This window comes from Hylobates moloch, unplaced genomic scaffold (assembly GCF_009828535.3).
Source record: "Hylobates moloch isolate HMO894 unplaced genomic scaffold, HMol_V3 SCAFFOLD_35, whole genome shotgun sequence".
Classification (NCBI taxonomy): Eukaryota; Metazoa; Chordata; class Mammalia; order Primates; family Hylobatidae; genus Hylobates; species Hylobates moloch.
In genome coordinates this window covers 579,492-592,572 of record NW_026652310.1, presented here as the reverse complement: position 1 = coordinate 592,572, position 13,081 = coordinate 579,492, and the positions used below count along the sequence as shown (strand labels likewise).

General features: G+C 40.8%; 1 protein-coding gene across 4 annotated transcripts in view; it reads left to right on the top strand.

The window, feature by feature from the left end:
* Positions 1-13,081, top strand: part of LOC116463396 (schwannomin-interacting protein 1) — a 131,347-nt gene that overhangs the window by 80,068 nt on the left and 38,198 nt on the right. The window contains exon 1 of one of the 4 annotated variants that reach the window (XM_032146482.2): positions 7,056-7,675. The exons of the other annotated variants lie outside the window; for them this stretch is intronic. Within the exon in view, the coding sequence (XP_032002373.1) occupies positions 7,598-7,675 (78 nt within the window). The 5' untranslated portion in view covers positions 7,056-7,597. Of the gene's footprint in view, positions 1-7,055; positions 7,676-13,081 lie in introns of those variants that run through there. 4 annotated transcript variants of the gene reach the window in all.

Below are 13,081 nucleotides of genomic sequence, written 5' to 3'. Positions count from 1 at the left end.
GAATTGCACTTTATGCAATTGTTGATGTTCTGAGTCCCTAGGATCAGGGTTTCCCATCGTAACCCCAGAGATAAGCTCAGATCCATACATTGTAACAAGGAGTTGGTGAAGCTGACCTCAGAAGTCCATGTACCTGGCTTCTCAGCCTCTTGACCAGTTGCCAGCACTTTAAACATCTCGTGTGCCAGAATTGGGGGTGCAGTGCAAGGCACAAAATAAATGAATGACTGGGATGCACAGACATTCCAGCCTTCCCAGAGACAATGCATTAAGAAAATACCTCCAAGCCTACTTCTTCATCCAGAGAATTTTCCCAAGATGAACCTCATGGTCTGTCCCCAAGTGCTTTGCAAGTACTCATCTCCAAGCTGCCTTTCTTACTATAATGAGTTTTGCAAAGTTTTAATACATCCATCTGCCTTATAGAGGGATAATTTTACTGCCGCATGGAATATCAAAGTTTTCTGTGGCCAAATGTTTCAGCCCAATTGAGGTACCATACCCAGCACATAAAATAAAAGACACCCTGTGTTGCTCTTAAATGATAAAACTAGGGAGTATATCAGTTTAAGTAGTACATCATGATATTCTTAAAATTCTTGTTGGAGAAAGTAGTAAACAGCCTTTTATGCCGAGATTCTAGTGGGTCATTAATGGTTAACACAGGAAAGCAAATATATTCTATCCCTATCAACACCAGGACAAGTGAGGACTAGTCTCTCAATCCCTTCTTCCTGTGATTGAGAAAACAAGGTATCAAATTTGAGTTCAAGATTCCACCCAGTTAAAGCCTGGTTTCTTCCACAGCAGGGAAAAACATATTAGAATGGAAAAGGGAATTTCAAAGCATTTTAGCGCTCTATTTGATGGAGGCGTTTAAATATAAGTTCAATGAGACAATTTTCTGTTTTATTCTATAGATTTTTTTGATGGGGAATATTTTTTCTATAGTTAATAGTACTGAAGAGTACTTGGTCTTCATTGTTTTGCCTGTTTAAAGTATAATTGTTGTCAGCCTTGTTAAGATATAATTGTGTTTTTCCAAAAAGGTAGTAACCTTTGAAATCAATAAAATAATTTTGGAGATAAATGTATATGCATTTTTTTTTTAGCTCAGATGTCTGAAAATCTAATTTATATGCTTTACCACAAAAGGAGCACAATGATAAGAGCCCCACATGGAAAAAAAAAATTAGCAGGGCTTCATTGTGGGCCTGATCTGAAATAGAAATTTAGTACACGCACATCATTTCTATTTAAAGTAGCACTTGGGCTTCAAACTTCATGATTCAGACTTCGAGTGATTTTAAGAAGTACATATGTGAAATATATTTTAATCCAAAGGTCTAGTATTTATTCTTGGAAAGGATGGTGGTGATGGGGGGTGGGAAGGAAATGGGGCATCTCTATGGAAAATATCACATTGCATTGATGCTTGTTCAAAAGTAGAGACCCCCTATTCATGCACATACATACACACAAATATATAAAATCTTGGGGAACGAATCACAGTTTTACATACAGAAGCCCAACATTAATAGAGCCCTATCCCATTGAAGTCATATCCCATTATTTATTTATATTCTCTATAACAAGGGAAAGTTTGAAATCTTGGTGTACTTAGTATTCCCCTGTGCACTATATAGAAGCATCAGAAACTACCAAGCTTCCTGAAATAGAAAGTAATTTGACAAAACTGCTTGAATTCAAAAGAAAACAACCATCAGAGAGGCCTAAGTGACAATCAGTGTAGGAAAGCCATTAATGGGGAAAGAACACACAGAGAAACATAATGAGGACATTAAAATTGGTTCCACTTGGAAGCTGTGCGATGGTCATCAGGGTGACCGTAGTTGAGTTTCTCGTGCTCAGTTTTAGTTGGACAGGAAGATTTACAACTATGGCCCACGATCTTTTAGATGTAGGAAATTGTGTGACACTGTCTACTCCCAACACTGCCACCTCTGCACCCCACACTTTTAATACCATTATTTTAATTTTTTAAAAATCTATACAGCAAAGTACTTTAAATGGCCTGCATATTTTCATGGCTTTTCTAGCTATCAGAATACTTTAATTGAAAAGCAAACCAAATTTAGATGAACTTTGCACAGAAGAAAAAATTATTTGAAAAGAGGTTATAAACCTAGTAAATGGAATATGGATGTTAAGACTGAGGAGAATGCAATGGGAGATGAAGGGTTAATCAGGATGAAATCAAGTTTCCATGTATGAATGGGAAAATCTTTTGACAGTGCATAAGTGATCTCCCAGTAATGTGGTCAGTGTTCTCAGAGTTAATAATTTCCACCAATGGCTGATAATGATCATTTAAAAGCATTAACTCACGTGAGCAATGTGCCCTTCAATTCAGATCATGGCTCAACAGGAAACTGAAGCTCTTCATGCTAGTCCTTGAAATTCAGAGCAGCAAGTGGGAAGAGGCTTTTTCAACCTCAGGGATTCTAAGTGACTGTGAGTAGGTTTTCTAAGGGAGAGCACTAGTATCTGGGCCCATCTTATGCATGGACAGTTCATTCTAGACAGGGCAGCAGCAGAGGAGGTACCAGAGACAATCCCCATAGAAGGATAGGAGTGGCTGTCTCCCCATTTGCAAGCTACTGCCAAACCATCAGGCATTACATTCAGTTCAAGTCTCTGCCAAGGTGGTGTTTTATTTTGTGTTTTCCATTCCTGTATTCATTTGGACCACATGGAAGTGAAATTAATTACAGTGTTGATCCCAAGCATGTAGTCAAGGTCTTGCCACCCTGCCTGGAAATGTGGTTTGAAATAGAGGGATAATGGCTGATAATGATATTTTTTTCAAGTTCTAGAGCAACCCTTCTACACTTTAAGTTATATTCAAAAATCCTAGGGGTCTCTTTTTTTTTTAAATGCAATTTCTGATTCAGTGGTTCTGGAGTGGGACTGGAGGGCTTACATTTCTAGAAAGCTCCCAGTGCTGTTGATAATCTGCTTGGAGAACACACTTTGAGTAGCAAAACTCTAGAAAGTTTCACAGATCAGTGATGCCACACATAATAGGAAACTCTCAGATATTTTAAGCTGGCACAAGCTATCCTGAAAATGGTGGCACAGCTCCATCTGGAAAGGGTTTGGGCTACGAGCTTATCTACGTGCTGAGCTTCTTTAGGGAGGGTGCACAGTGATGTCACCACCACTGAGAACTGCCCTCAACCTCTTGCATTCATGTTTCAGGAGCAAATGTTCTATCACTTCTCTCTGTATAGTGCTTATTAGAGAACACTTATGACAAAAAAGGAGCTAGCAGGTAGAGGAATGGAATGGTCTTTTAGTATTCTCAGTACTATTCCTTGTTGCTGTTGTTTTGTTGGGAAATTTCCATCTTGAATTTTGAGGTGCCTTTCTCCAAAAGATAATATATTATCAATGTATGTGTATATACATGTGTATGTATATCATTACTATATTACTAGTACAAATATATTAATTTGTATGTATATATACATAATCATGAGAGTTCAGTTTTTCTCATTTTAATTGTATACTTAAGCCCACTCTGTTAAAATTAAAGTAAAAAGATATTAGTAATTAGGCATGTCGTTTTATGTATCTTACTGAGTCTTGCAGCCTCTAAATTTTTATGATTTCATCCATGTTAGCTATCGATTATAGGTTGCTAAGTGGACTAGGATATTAACCCAGATAAGAATGAAATTCATGTTGTAGCTGAACCCCAAGTGGAGTGGACTGAGGTCTGGAAATCAGTACAGTCATGGAGCCAGGAGCAGAATACTGCTTTGCTGCTACTGTGAAAGAGCCATTTTTACGGTCTTTAGAGCTTTTCAAGCTCTAGTCTGCAGAGTGAGTGGGGTCTGCAGGGTGCTAGGGCTTCGTTTCCACAGAGCTTTCCTGAGAGGCTGTGCTGGGGCTGGGATAATAGGAGAATAGAGCATCCAGGTGGGGTGTGGTAGCCCTCCTCATTCAATCAAAGCAGACCCTTTTTTCCTTTTGAACATATGTGAGTTCCACAGAAGATTTCAGTTGAAAAGCCCTATTAATGTTTCCTACTGTGGACAGCATTTAGAGGAAACATTTTAAGCAGCGCGTTCATATTTCCTGTGTTCACGTACTTAGTCAACAGCTCTCCATTGCGCACTTATCGTGTGCAAGGCAGTGTTCTACATGCTGTGGAGTAAACAAGATGACAAATCCCTGTCCCCTTAGAAAAGAGCTTGAAACCACAGTGGCTGTTGGAAAGAAGCAACAGTGGTGCTAAAAGACACCAGGTAAACTGAAAAGGAAAATTCATCATGTAGCCTACTAGGTTCTGACATCAGTGAAGTAGCTTCCGTTTCATTTCTTGAGGCTTCATCAGGAAGAGATATGTGACAATACGTGCTGGGTGTTCCAGATGTATGATCTGGAAAATGTTGATTCAGCTCTTGATATTGTTATACAGGGAGCTGTATTAGTCCATTCTTACACTGCTATAAAGAAATACCTGGCCAGGCGTGGTGGCTCACACCTGTAATCCCAGCATTTTGGGAGGCCGAGGCGGGTAGATAACCTGAGGTCAGGAGTTCGAGACCATCCTAGCCAACATGATGAAGCCCCGTTTCTACTAAAAATATGAAAATTAGCTGGGCGTGGTGGCGGGCACCTGTAATCTCAGCTACTTGAGAGGCTGAAGTCGAAGAATCGTTTGAACCTGGGAGGCAGATGTTGCAGTGAGCCAAGATTGTGCCACTGCACTCCAGGCTGGAGATTCCATCTCAAAAAAAAAAAAAAAAAGGGAAATACCTGAGACTGGGTAATTTATAAATAAAAGAGGTTTAATTGGCTCACGGTTCTGCTGGCAGTACAGGAAGCATGGTGGGGGAGGCCTCAGGAAACTTACAATTACGGCAGAAGGCAAAGGGGAAGCAGGCACATCTTCACACGGCCAGAGCAGGAGGAAGGGAAAGAGCGGGGAGGTGCTACACACTTTTAAACAACCAGATCTCATGAGAACTCTTATCACCAGAGCAGCATTAGGGGGATGGTGCTAAACCATTAGAAACCACCCCCATGGTCCAATCACCTCACACCAGGCCCTACCTCCAACACTGGTGATTACAATTGAACATAAGATTTTGGTGGGGACACAGATCCAAACCACATATCTGGAGCTCTGCTAGATTTGTCTGTGTTGAACTCTAATCTTTAAAAGCTATGCTTGGATGGGCGTGGTGCCTCACATCTGTAATCTCAGTACTTTGGGAGGCCAAGATAGGAAGATCACCTGAGCCCAAGAGCTCAAGACCAGCCTGGGCAACATAGTGAGATCCCGGCCCTACAAACCTTTTTAAAATTATCCAGGCATAATGGTGCACACCTATAGTCCCAGCTACTCAGAAAGCTGAGGTGGGAGGATCACTTGAGCCTGGAGGTCAAGGTGGCAGTGAGCCATGATCATGCCACTGCACTCTAGCCTGGGCAACAGAGCAAGACCCTGTCTAAATAAATAAATAAAAGCTATACTTGATTATTTTATTCAGCACAATTATTTCTTACAGAGGCGGCCAGTGTGGGATGGTCTGGCACACTCATTTAGAGTGTGGGCCACAGAGGCAGAGAGCCCATGTTCATCTTCCTTAACCTCACTGAGATCTTTCATTTTGCTGTAAAACACAACTGATAGTAATATCTATTCCAAAATATTATTGAGAGGATTAAAGACATATGTAGGAGGTGCATATAAAGTGCCTGGCACATAGCAACCCCTCCCTCAATAAAGGGTAGCTATTGTTATGTTAATATATGCCAGGTAAGAACATGCATGCTTCCTTCATTTTAACTAACCTCCTTTGGCAGGATTTGACATACACAGGGTCCTTCAAACTAGAGCATACTTTAACCCCAAAGTCTTAGCCTTGGTGAATTCTCCTGTATTTTGAGCACTTGCACTGGGCACTGGGAGCAGCAGTCTGTGGCCAGCATTGCCACAGCCCCAGGAAGCATTCTGGGCTGCCTGCATGCAGACAGTGGGACCCCCATCTGGAGTGAGGGTCCTGGGGTTTGAAGGAGAGTAAGACAAGGGAGATGTCTTCCAGGGAAAACCCTGCCCAAATGCAAATGTGTTTCATGAGAGACAACTTGTTATTGTAACATCTGAGAAACATGCAATTCATTATTTTCGGAACTGAGGTGGGGCAATGAGAACGGAGTAAAGGGAAGATTTCACTTTGGCTCGGGGGCTACAGAGGGAAGTATTTGCTTTATAGAAGTAGGGCTATTATAAACTACCTTGAGACACATTTATGCCACAAATCTTCTACAAATTGAATTTTAAAAAAATGTGGAGAGAAATAAGTAGACACTGAAGGTGAGCATGTCAGCAGCGGTTCAGATGCCAAAAGTTATCTTGAATAGCCTTTTTGCTTTTAGAACTCTGTTCTTAACAGTATTGTGGTTGCACAAGAATCTATATTGGAAAATTTATTGACTAATATACTTGCTGCTTTTCATCTAAGCTTGTCAGAGTGTAAGATGGTGTTGCTAAATGAAGACTTGCCCTTTGAATTCTTTTCTGACCTATTTCTCCTGCAAACAGTAGCTTTATTTTTTGGAAATAAACAGTGGGCATAATTTTTAGTTTATGACAGTAGTAAGCTGATCCTGATGAGTGTGTGTTTGTGTGTGCACTTCTGCTTGTCTGCATCTTGCACCAAAACATCCTCCAGCTGTGGGCCTTTTCCCTCTCTTTAGTAAAGCCTGTAAACAAAACCAGAAGCCATGGGAAAAGTGTAAAGAGAGCAGCAGAAAAGAACGTTTGCTTTTGTGAAAAAGCCCGCCACTGCTTGAATTTTAAAGAAAAGTTGATGGATCTTTTTCTGTTGCCTATATTAATAGAACAAAGCACTGCTCCCAGGGCAGAAGGGTCCTTCTCTGTGTTGGAAGTGAATTTCAGTCTCGTCCTGGAGCTCCTACCAGATGAGACTTCTACACGTGATTTTAAGAAATGATCAGTTTAGCGGGGAAAAAAGCAAACATCTGTGTTACAGGTCAGCCTTTAAATTATACTGTTTTAGTTTTGTCATGGGATACCCAGCTTTTAACTCAGTAGTGAAGTCGGCTGGGCTGGAAGTTTTCACATCTATTTTTATCCCACATAATCTACCCCTGGTTCAGATTGCTAGTTTCCTCACAGAGCTCCAGTCCACACTCGGCCCTGAACCGGGAGTTGAATCAGCTGGCTGAAGCTGAGTGCCTCTCTTTTCCTTTCTTGGGAACAGGAAAGGTGCTGTGGAGAGGAATTGGGGCGGGATCATTCAGGGGAAGGTGACAGCAGATGGTGGGAAGGCCAGAGTCAGCAAGCCAAGTGTCGGGGGCAGAGTGAGCCTCAGAGAACAGCAGCTGCCCAGTGCCAGAGCAAGGAAAGGGCAGGGAGGCTGGGCGGGGCAGTGTCTGTGGGACAGAGGGGGGCAAGAACACACACAGCCAGGCACAGCCTCTTAGCCAGCTCTCCATGTCAGCATGAGCAGTAACCAGGGAACTGGGCAGTTGGGACATCAGCCTATCAGAATTCATGGGAGGTTATTTCTTAAGTGAAATTCTAAAGAGTTAAAGGATGAATTTGGACAGTGATGGAATGGATGACATCATCAGTCAAGAATCCTCATTGGATATGGAGGGGAATTATAAAAAGGTAAGGGGGGAGAGCTCTTTTGTTTATAAACAATTGAACCATTTTTCTAACTGGAAGAAAGATCACCCTTGAGGAGTGGCCAAATTCCACACTCAGTGGCTATTGCCATAATATAGTAGGAAAAACTAAATGCACAGAATCAAATGCATTAAGCTAGGAAAGTTCTTTCTGCTTTTCCCAGCTTATATTCATTAATATGTTACAGCAGCAACTAAAACACACATGTTGTTATTCTGAAGTTGAAAAAATTCTATTATGCATTTAACTGCTAGGCAGGCTTTTTATGTGAAGGAATTTTAAAAAAATTATTGACATATATTTACAGTTCACTGGCAAAAAAAAATTACTAGAATGTTTAACCTATTTTTCCAATTTTTTGTTTGACTTTATTGGCAATGAAAAATATCAAATTTTAGTTAACATGTTTGGGGTTTTTAAAAGTTGATACAGTATCTGTTCATCTTTTGCCTGCCTTTTTTTTTTTTTTTTTTGAAAGTCAGTAAATATATTTTGAGAATGTTTTATATGGTAATGTTCTGGTAATCACAGGCCCGAGTAAAAATAGCTTTAGTTATATGGGTGAGGTCATGAAATTAAACTACAAGTATATGCTTATCTGTCCACAGAAGCCTAAAACACACACTATGTCCTTCCCTCTTCATTATTTGCCATAAGTCAAGTGTAGTTCACAACATGGCATAACATGAAGAATAAAATCCCTTTCATCATGGGCCTGGAAATGAAGATCTCTTTACCTCAGAGGCAAGTATCAGTTAATGATAGAACAGTAAAACTTGCTACTTAATTTTTAATTTGATCAAATACATTACTAACTTTTTTCCCTGGAATGAGATATAGAAAGAAGCTTCTGTCATGATAGATCCTTACATGTAGTAATGTAAAATATGGTAGTTTATAGCTTATATACATGTGTGTGTGTGTGAGTGTGGGGACTGTTTTAAGTATATACTGTACTTCCTAGAGCAGTTCACAATAGCTTATGTTCTTTCTCCACAAGCTGAAACTTAAATATGTAAAAGAGGTTTCAGTGACCTGCCATGTTGCCCTTTGTGTTTTTCATCCCTTGTGATCCCCAAGACAGGAACGAGCACCCAAGATGATAGTTCGCTGAGTCTTATAACCCTAACACTTCCCAGCTGTCTGCTTCTGCCGGAAGCGGTGTGCAAAAGATGCTTGGGACACTCTGCCATAAGAGTCAGATTGCTTACCCAACTCTGCAGAACAAGTGTAGCCATCTCATACTTCTGCTATTTTCAGTGTCAAAGAACTGTTCATGGTTTCCTTTGTCAGACCATTTCTCAGATAGAAGAGTATAGGTCAGTTTGCACTTAGGAAAAATGAAAGACATACCATTGCTAATGCATTAACGGTGAAGTCATGACCACTCTAGTTTTTTCCTACTTAGAGACAGGGAACCCAGATGCCTGGAATAAGTAAGCAATGATACACCAGCAACCGGAGACAGGGCTGACTAAAGCTACAGACATGTATGGCTCAGGGAGCTTTAAAACATCAACAACAACAAAACAGAATTGCACTGTGTAACCCATTATCTAACAAAGGCAGTAGAATGCCGCATATGATTTCAGTATCTGATAGGTTAGTACAAAAAAACTGCGAGATGAAACTTCTAGATGTGTGGAGTGCTCAGAGATCAGTTCATTGTGTTCCGGACCTTAAACATGAGGGTTGTTCTCTTGTCATTCCAGCCTTTTAAATACCTTTCTCAGGCAAAGTGTTTTCAAATTTTTATATGTATCATGATTATTATGAAGACTTCATTATAATTATCCTTCTTTTTTAAACCCACTCTTTGTAATTTTACCATGAGCTAGTGAAACAGGGCAACATATGCTTTTTTAAAAATATGAGGAATAAGAAAATAGTTACCTAGTATAAAAATAACTTTCCCTAATTAGAATCTTCCTTTTCTAATTTTTTTCTCTAATATTTTTCCTGTTTTGTTGGCTAAGTAGAAAATTAAATTAGATGCCATAAAGTGGGGCTCTGCAGGCTTTTTTGACATTGCATTCATCAGTAAGATGGTTTTGAGTCCATGCCTGTAATATACATATATTTTATTCAGAAATAGCACCCACCACTATAAAATATAATATGTGTATATAAAACATATACACAAATAGATATTTTAGAGAATGAAATGTTTAAAGTATAAATATAAGTAAAAGTTGTAATTTTTTTTTATCTTCTGTGGTACTTTCACCCCATTTTGAGGTCAATTGTCAAAAACAATTAAAAAATTGATACACCCCTGCTTAGGTACCATAGAATTCCCTGAACCAATTGCACTAATAAATACCACATGTGTATAGGGATTATTTTACAGGGTTGTTTTAAAGTCAGACAAACAGCCTTCAGGGGGAAAGTTCACTTTCTGATAACTAAAATTAGATTCCACTGAAGCAAAGGAAAAAAAAGATTATGCATCTGTTCCTTTTCCGTGGCGAGGGTTTTGATTGTAAGAAAGATGTTTCATTAAGGACCTCTGGTTTATTCAATAGTAATAGTAAAACTGCCCTCAACAGAAAACAGATCTTAGTGTTTAAGAAGAAAAGTGCAGACCTTAGCAGAATCCGAGGTGTATGTGTTCAGCCCATTATTTCCCTGCCCTGCTGTGAGCAACTTCTGATCCCCGATAAAGAACCACAGAGCTGATTGTCTTCAGGACCAACATGGTACGCAGCATCTAAGTCAGTGTCCTCATCCATTCCACCATCGCTTACCAAGAGCCCTCTCATGTTCCGGCACTGTGCATGGCGCTAGGATCACCGAAGGGGGACTGAGCTTTCCCTCCAGGAGCTGACCGTCCCAATGCGGGAGGCAAATAAAGGAACAAACTACATGGAACTGATGCTGCCTGGAGTGTCCAGATAGCTGGTGTGGACTTCTAAAGTGTGCAGCCATTTAGATCTTTCCCTGCCCCAGGAATGTGTACCTTAAACACGAGAGTTGTTCATGTGTACATTCTTGGGGCATGAAAAGATCTAAATGACACTAATGGAGAGAGAGAAAAGGAAATCGGGAAAATTTAATATAGAATATGGCAGAAGACTGGCTCCAACTTTGTTCCAGAGCAGAGGAAATGCAGGGAATCTGGTATGGCCTTCTGTTCCTAGGCTACTGTGCACAGAATCAGGGAGCTGACAGCAGGGCGGTGAGTGGGCCCGGGGCCGGGCCAGCCGCTCACTTCGCTTTGTTCCTCAGGGGTGCCGTCTCTAGTGTTGTGCATCCAATTATGGTGAAAGATTAGGGAGGACCCTGTGAAAAAATTAAAAGGCTGGAAGGAACAATATTTAAAGTGAAGCCACAGCTGCGCCTCATGTTTTTTTTAAAAGGTGAATGGAAATGACTGCTTGAGATAAACTGCAATAAACAGGAACACAGAATGCCAGCTGCCATTCCAGACAAGCGCTCTGCCCTCCCCACACAATTACTGAGGAAAAGCAGCCGTCGACCTCCATTAACCCTCCCGTCTTCCTGCCTGTGAGGGCTGAATACGCTTGAAGAACCATGTTAAGTTACTGAAGCCTGGGACCTAGCCCCACCTCAGCCACCTGGGAAAAATCTCTTCCGCTTTGTGGGCCAGGGTCTCTTTTTCTTAAAAGAAAGAATTAGCCTGGTCGGTCTTAGATGTTATAAATATAAAGCTTCCTGGCTTGTGATTCAGGTTTCTTATCACCCCATTGGCACACCTCGGTTAGCCAGCATGCTCAGGGAATGGGCTGTTTCAGGTAACTAGAATTTCCAGTGAAATGCAAGTGTGTTAAATGTATTCTTGTTCTCACACACACATGCACACAAACGTGCTCACACATATGCACACACATGCCCCCTTCCGTGTCATGGTCATCTTCTACAGCACTCTCTACTTGGTCTCTTTCCCTTCTCCTTGCTAGTTTCCTTAGGCTTCCAGCTCTCCTCATTTTCATGTGTGTGTATGGCTTTTTAAAAAATTGAGATATAATTCACATACATAAAAGCCACCCTTTTAAAGTGTACACTTTGATGGTTTTTAGTATATTCATAAGGCTGTGCACATCGTCTGATTCCAGAATTTTTCATCACCCCAAAAAGAAACCCCGTACCCATCAGGAGTCAATCCCAAATCCTTTCTTGTCTTAGCCTCTGACAACCGCTAATTTACTGTATGTATTTATAAATGGACCTGTTCCAGACATTTCTGGCTCCTTTTTTCTCCCTTTCTCCATTCTTCTCACTACCTTCCCCACCCCTTCCTTTTAATATTAATAACAGCTACCACTTTATAAATTTTCTGTGTGTGCCAGGCACTGCGCCAAGCACTTTCTATATAGTATTTCATTTAATTATTAAAACAACCTAAAAATAGGTATTATTTCTTTTTTCAAAAGAAGAAACTGAGGCTCAAAGAGTCTCAGTAACTCGTAGTAATGTCAGAGTCAACATGTCAAGCAGGGTCTTCTTGACTCCAAATACTCCTCCCCACCTTCTTTCTGGCCATGAGTCTGTGTCCACCTCCCCCGGATCCTAGGTCCATTCTGACACAGGAGGTTGAGGACACCAGCTTCCTGGCTGCTGATGAAGGCTTGGCTGTTTCATAACCATGCAGTAGGTGTTTGGGACTGTTGTGTTCCTGACAGTGATACTGAATGACTGTGATGGGTTTCCAGGCTTCTAAAATGGCACCTGTTAAAAATAGAGTTGCCAGATAACACTGTCTTTTGCTAGAAAGTAGTCTCTGGTAGGCAATCATTTGAGAAGTAGAATGAACTCAGGTTCATTCCCAGCTGTTTGTGTTTTGGATATGGTGCTCACAGGGGAGGACAATCATTTAGTTTTCTACTGTATCCCTTGGGGAGTTAATGTTGAAACACCTCCTCTACAGTAACCATCTTTGTAGATTGCAGCTTAGACTCCTTCACTTTCAGCAAGGTTCCCATTCTAAGTGGCTACTGAACTTTAACCCTAGGTATTTGTTAAATACCTTTGCTTACCTTCTCAATCGAAATATTCAAATGTTATGGACTCTGCGCAGCAGCATTTCTGTCTGCCTGCTTCTGTTTATGTCACTTCCCTGTAGCATAAGAAGGAATGCAGTCAACACTAGGCAAAACCATCCTCACAGTTAGTTATTATAAATATATGTATTTATAAATGCAGTTAGTTATTAATTGTAAATAAATATCTGCATTTTCTGTACTGGCATCCCAGTTCTTTTGATGTCAGCCAATACTCAAGTAAAATAGGTGTCAGAAGACACAGGGCCCCAGAGTCCTTCCCCTTGGGTGCCCATCCTAGGCTTTAGATATCTGAGGCCAGCTCTCTCGTGGGTACAGGTCCTGAGCAATTTACACCCAAAGGCCTTACTGTTGCCCAGCAGCCCAG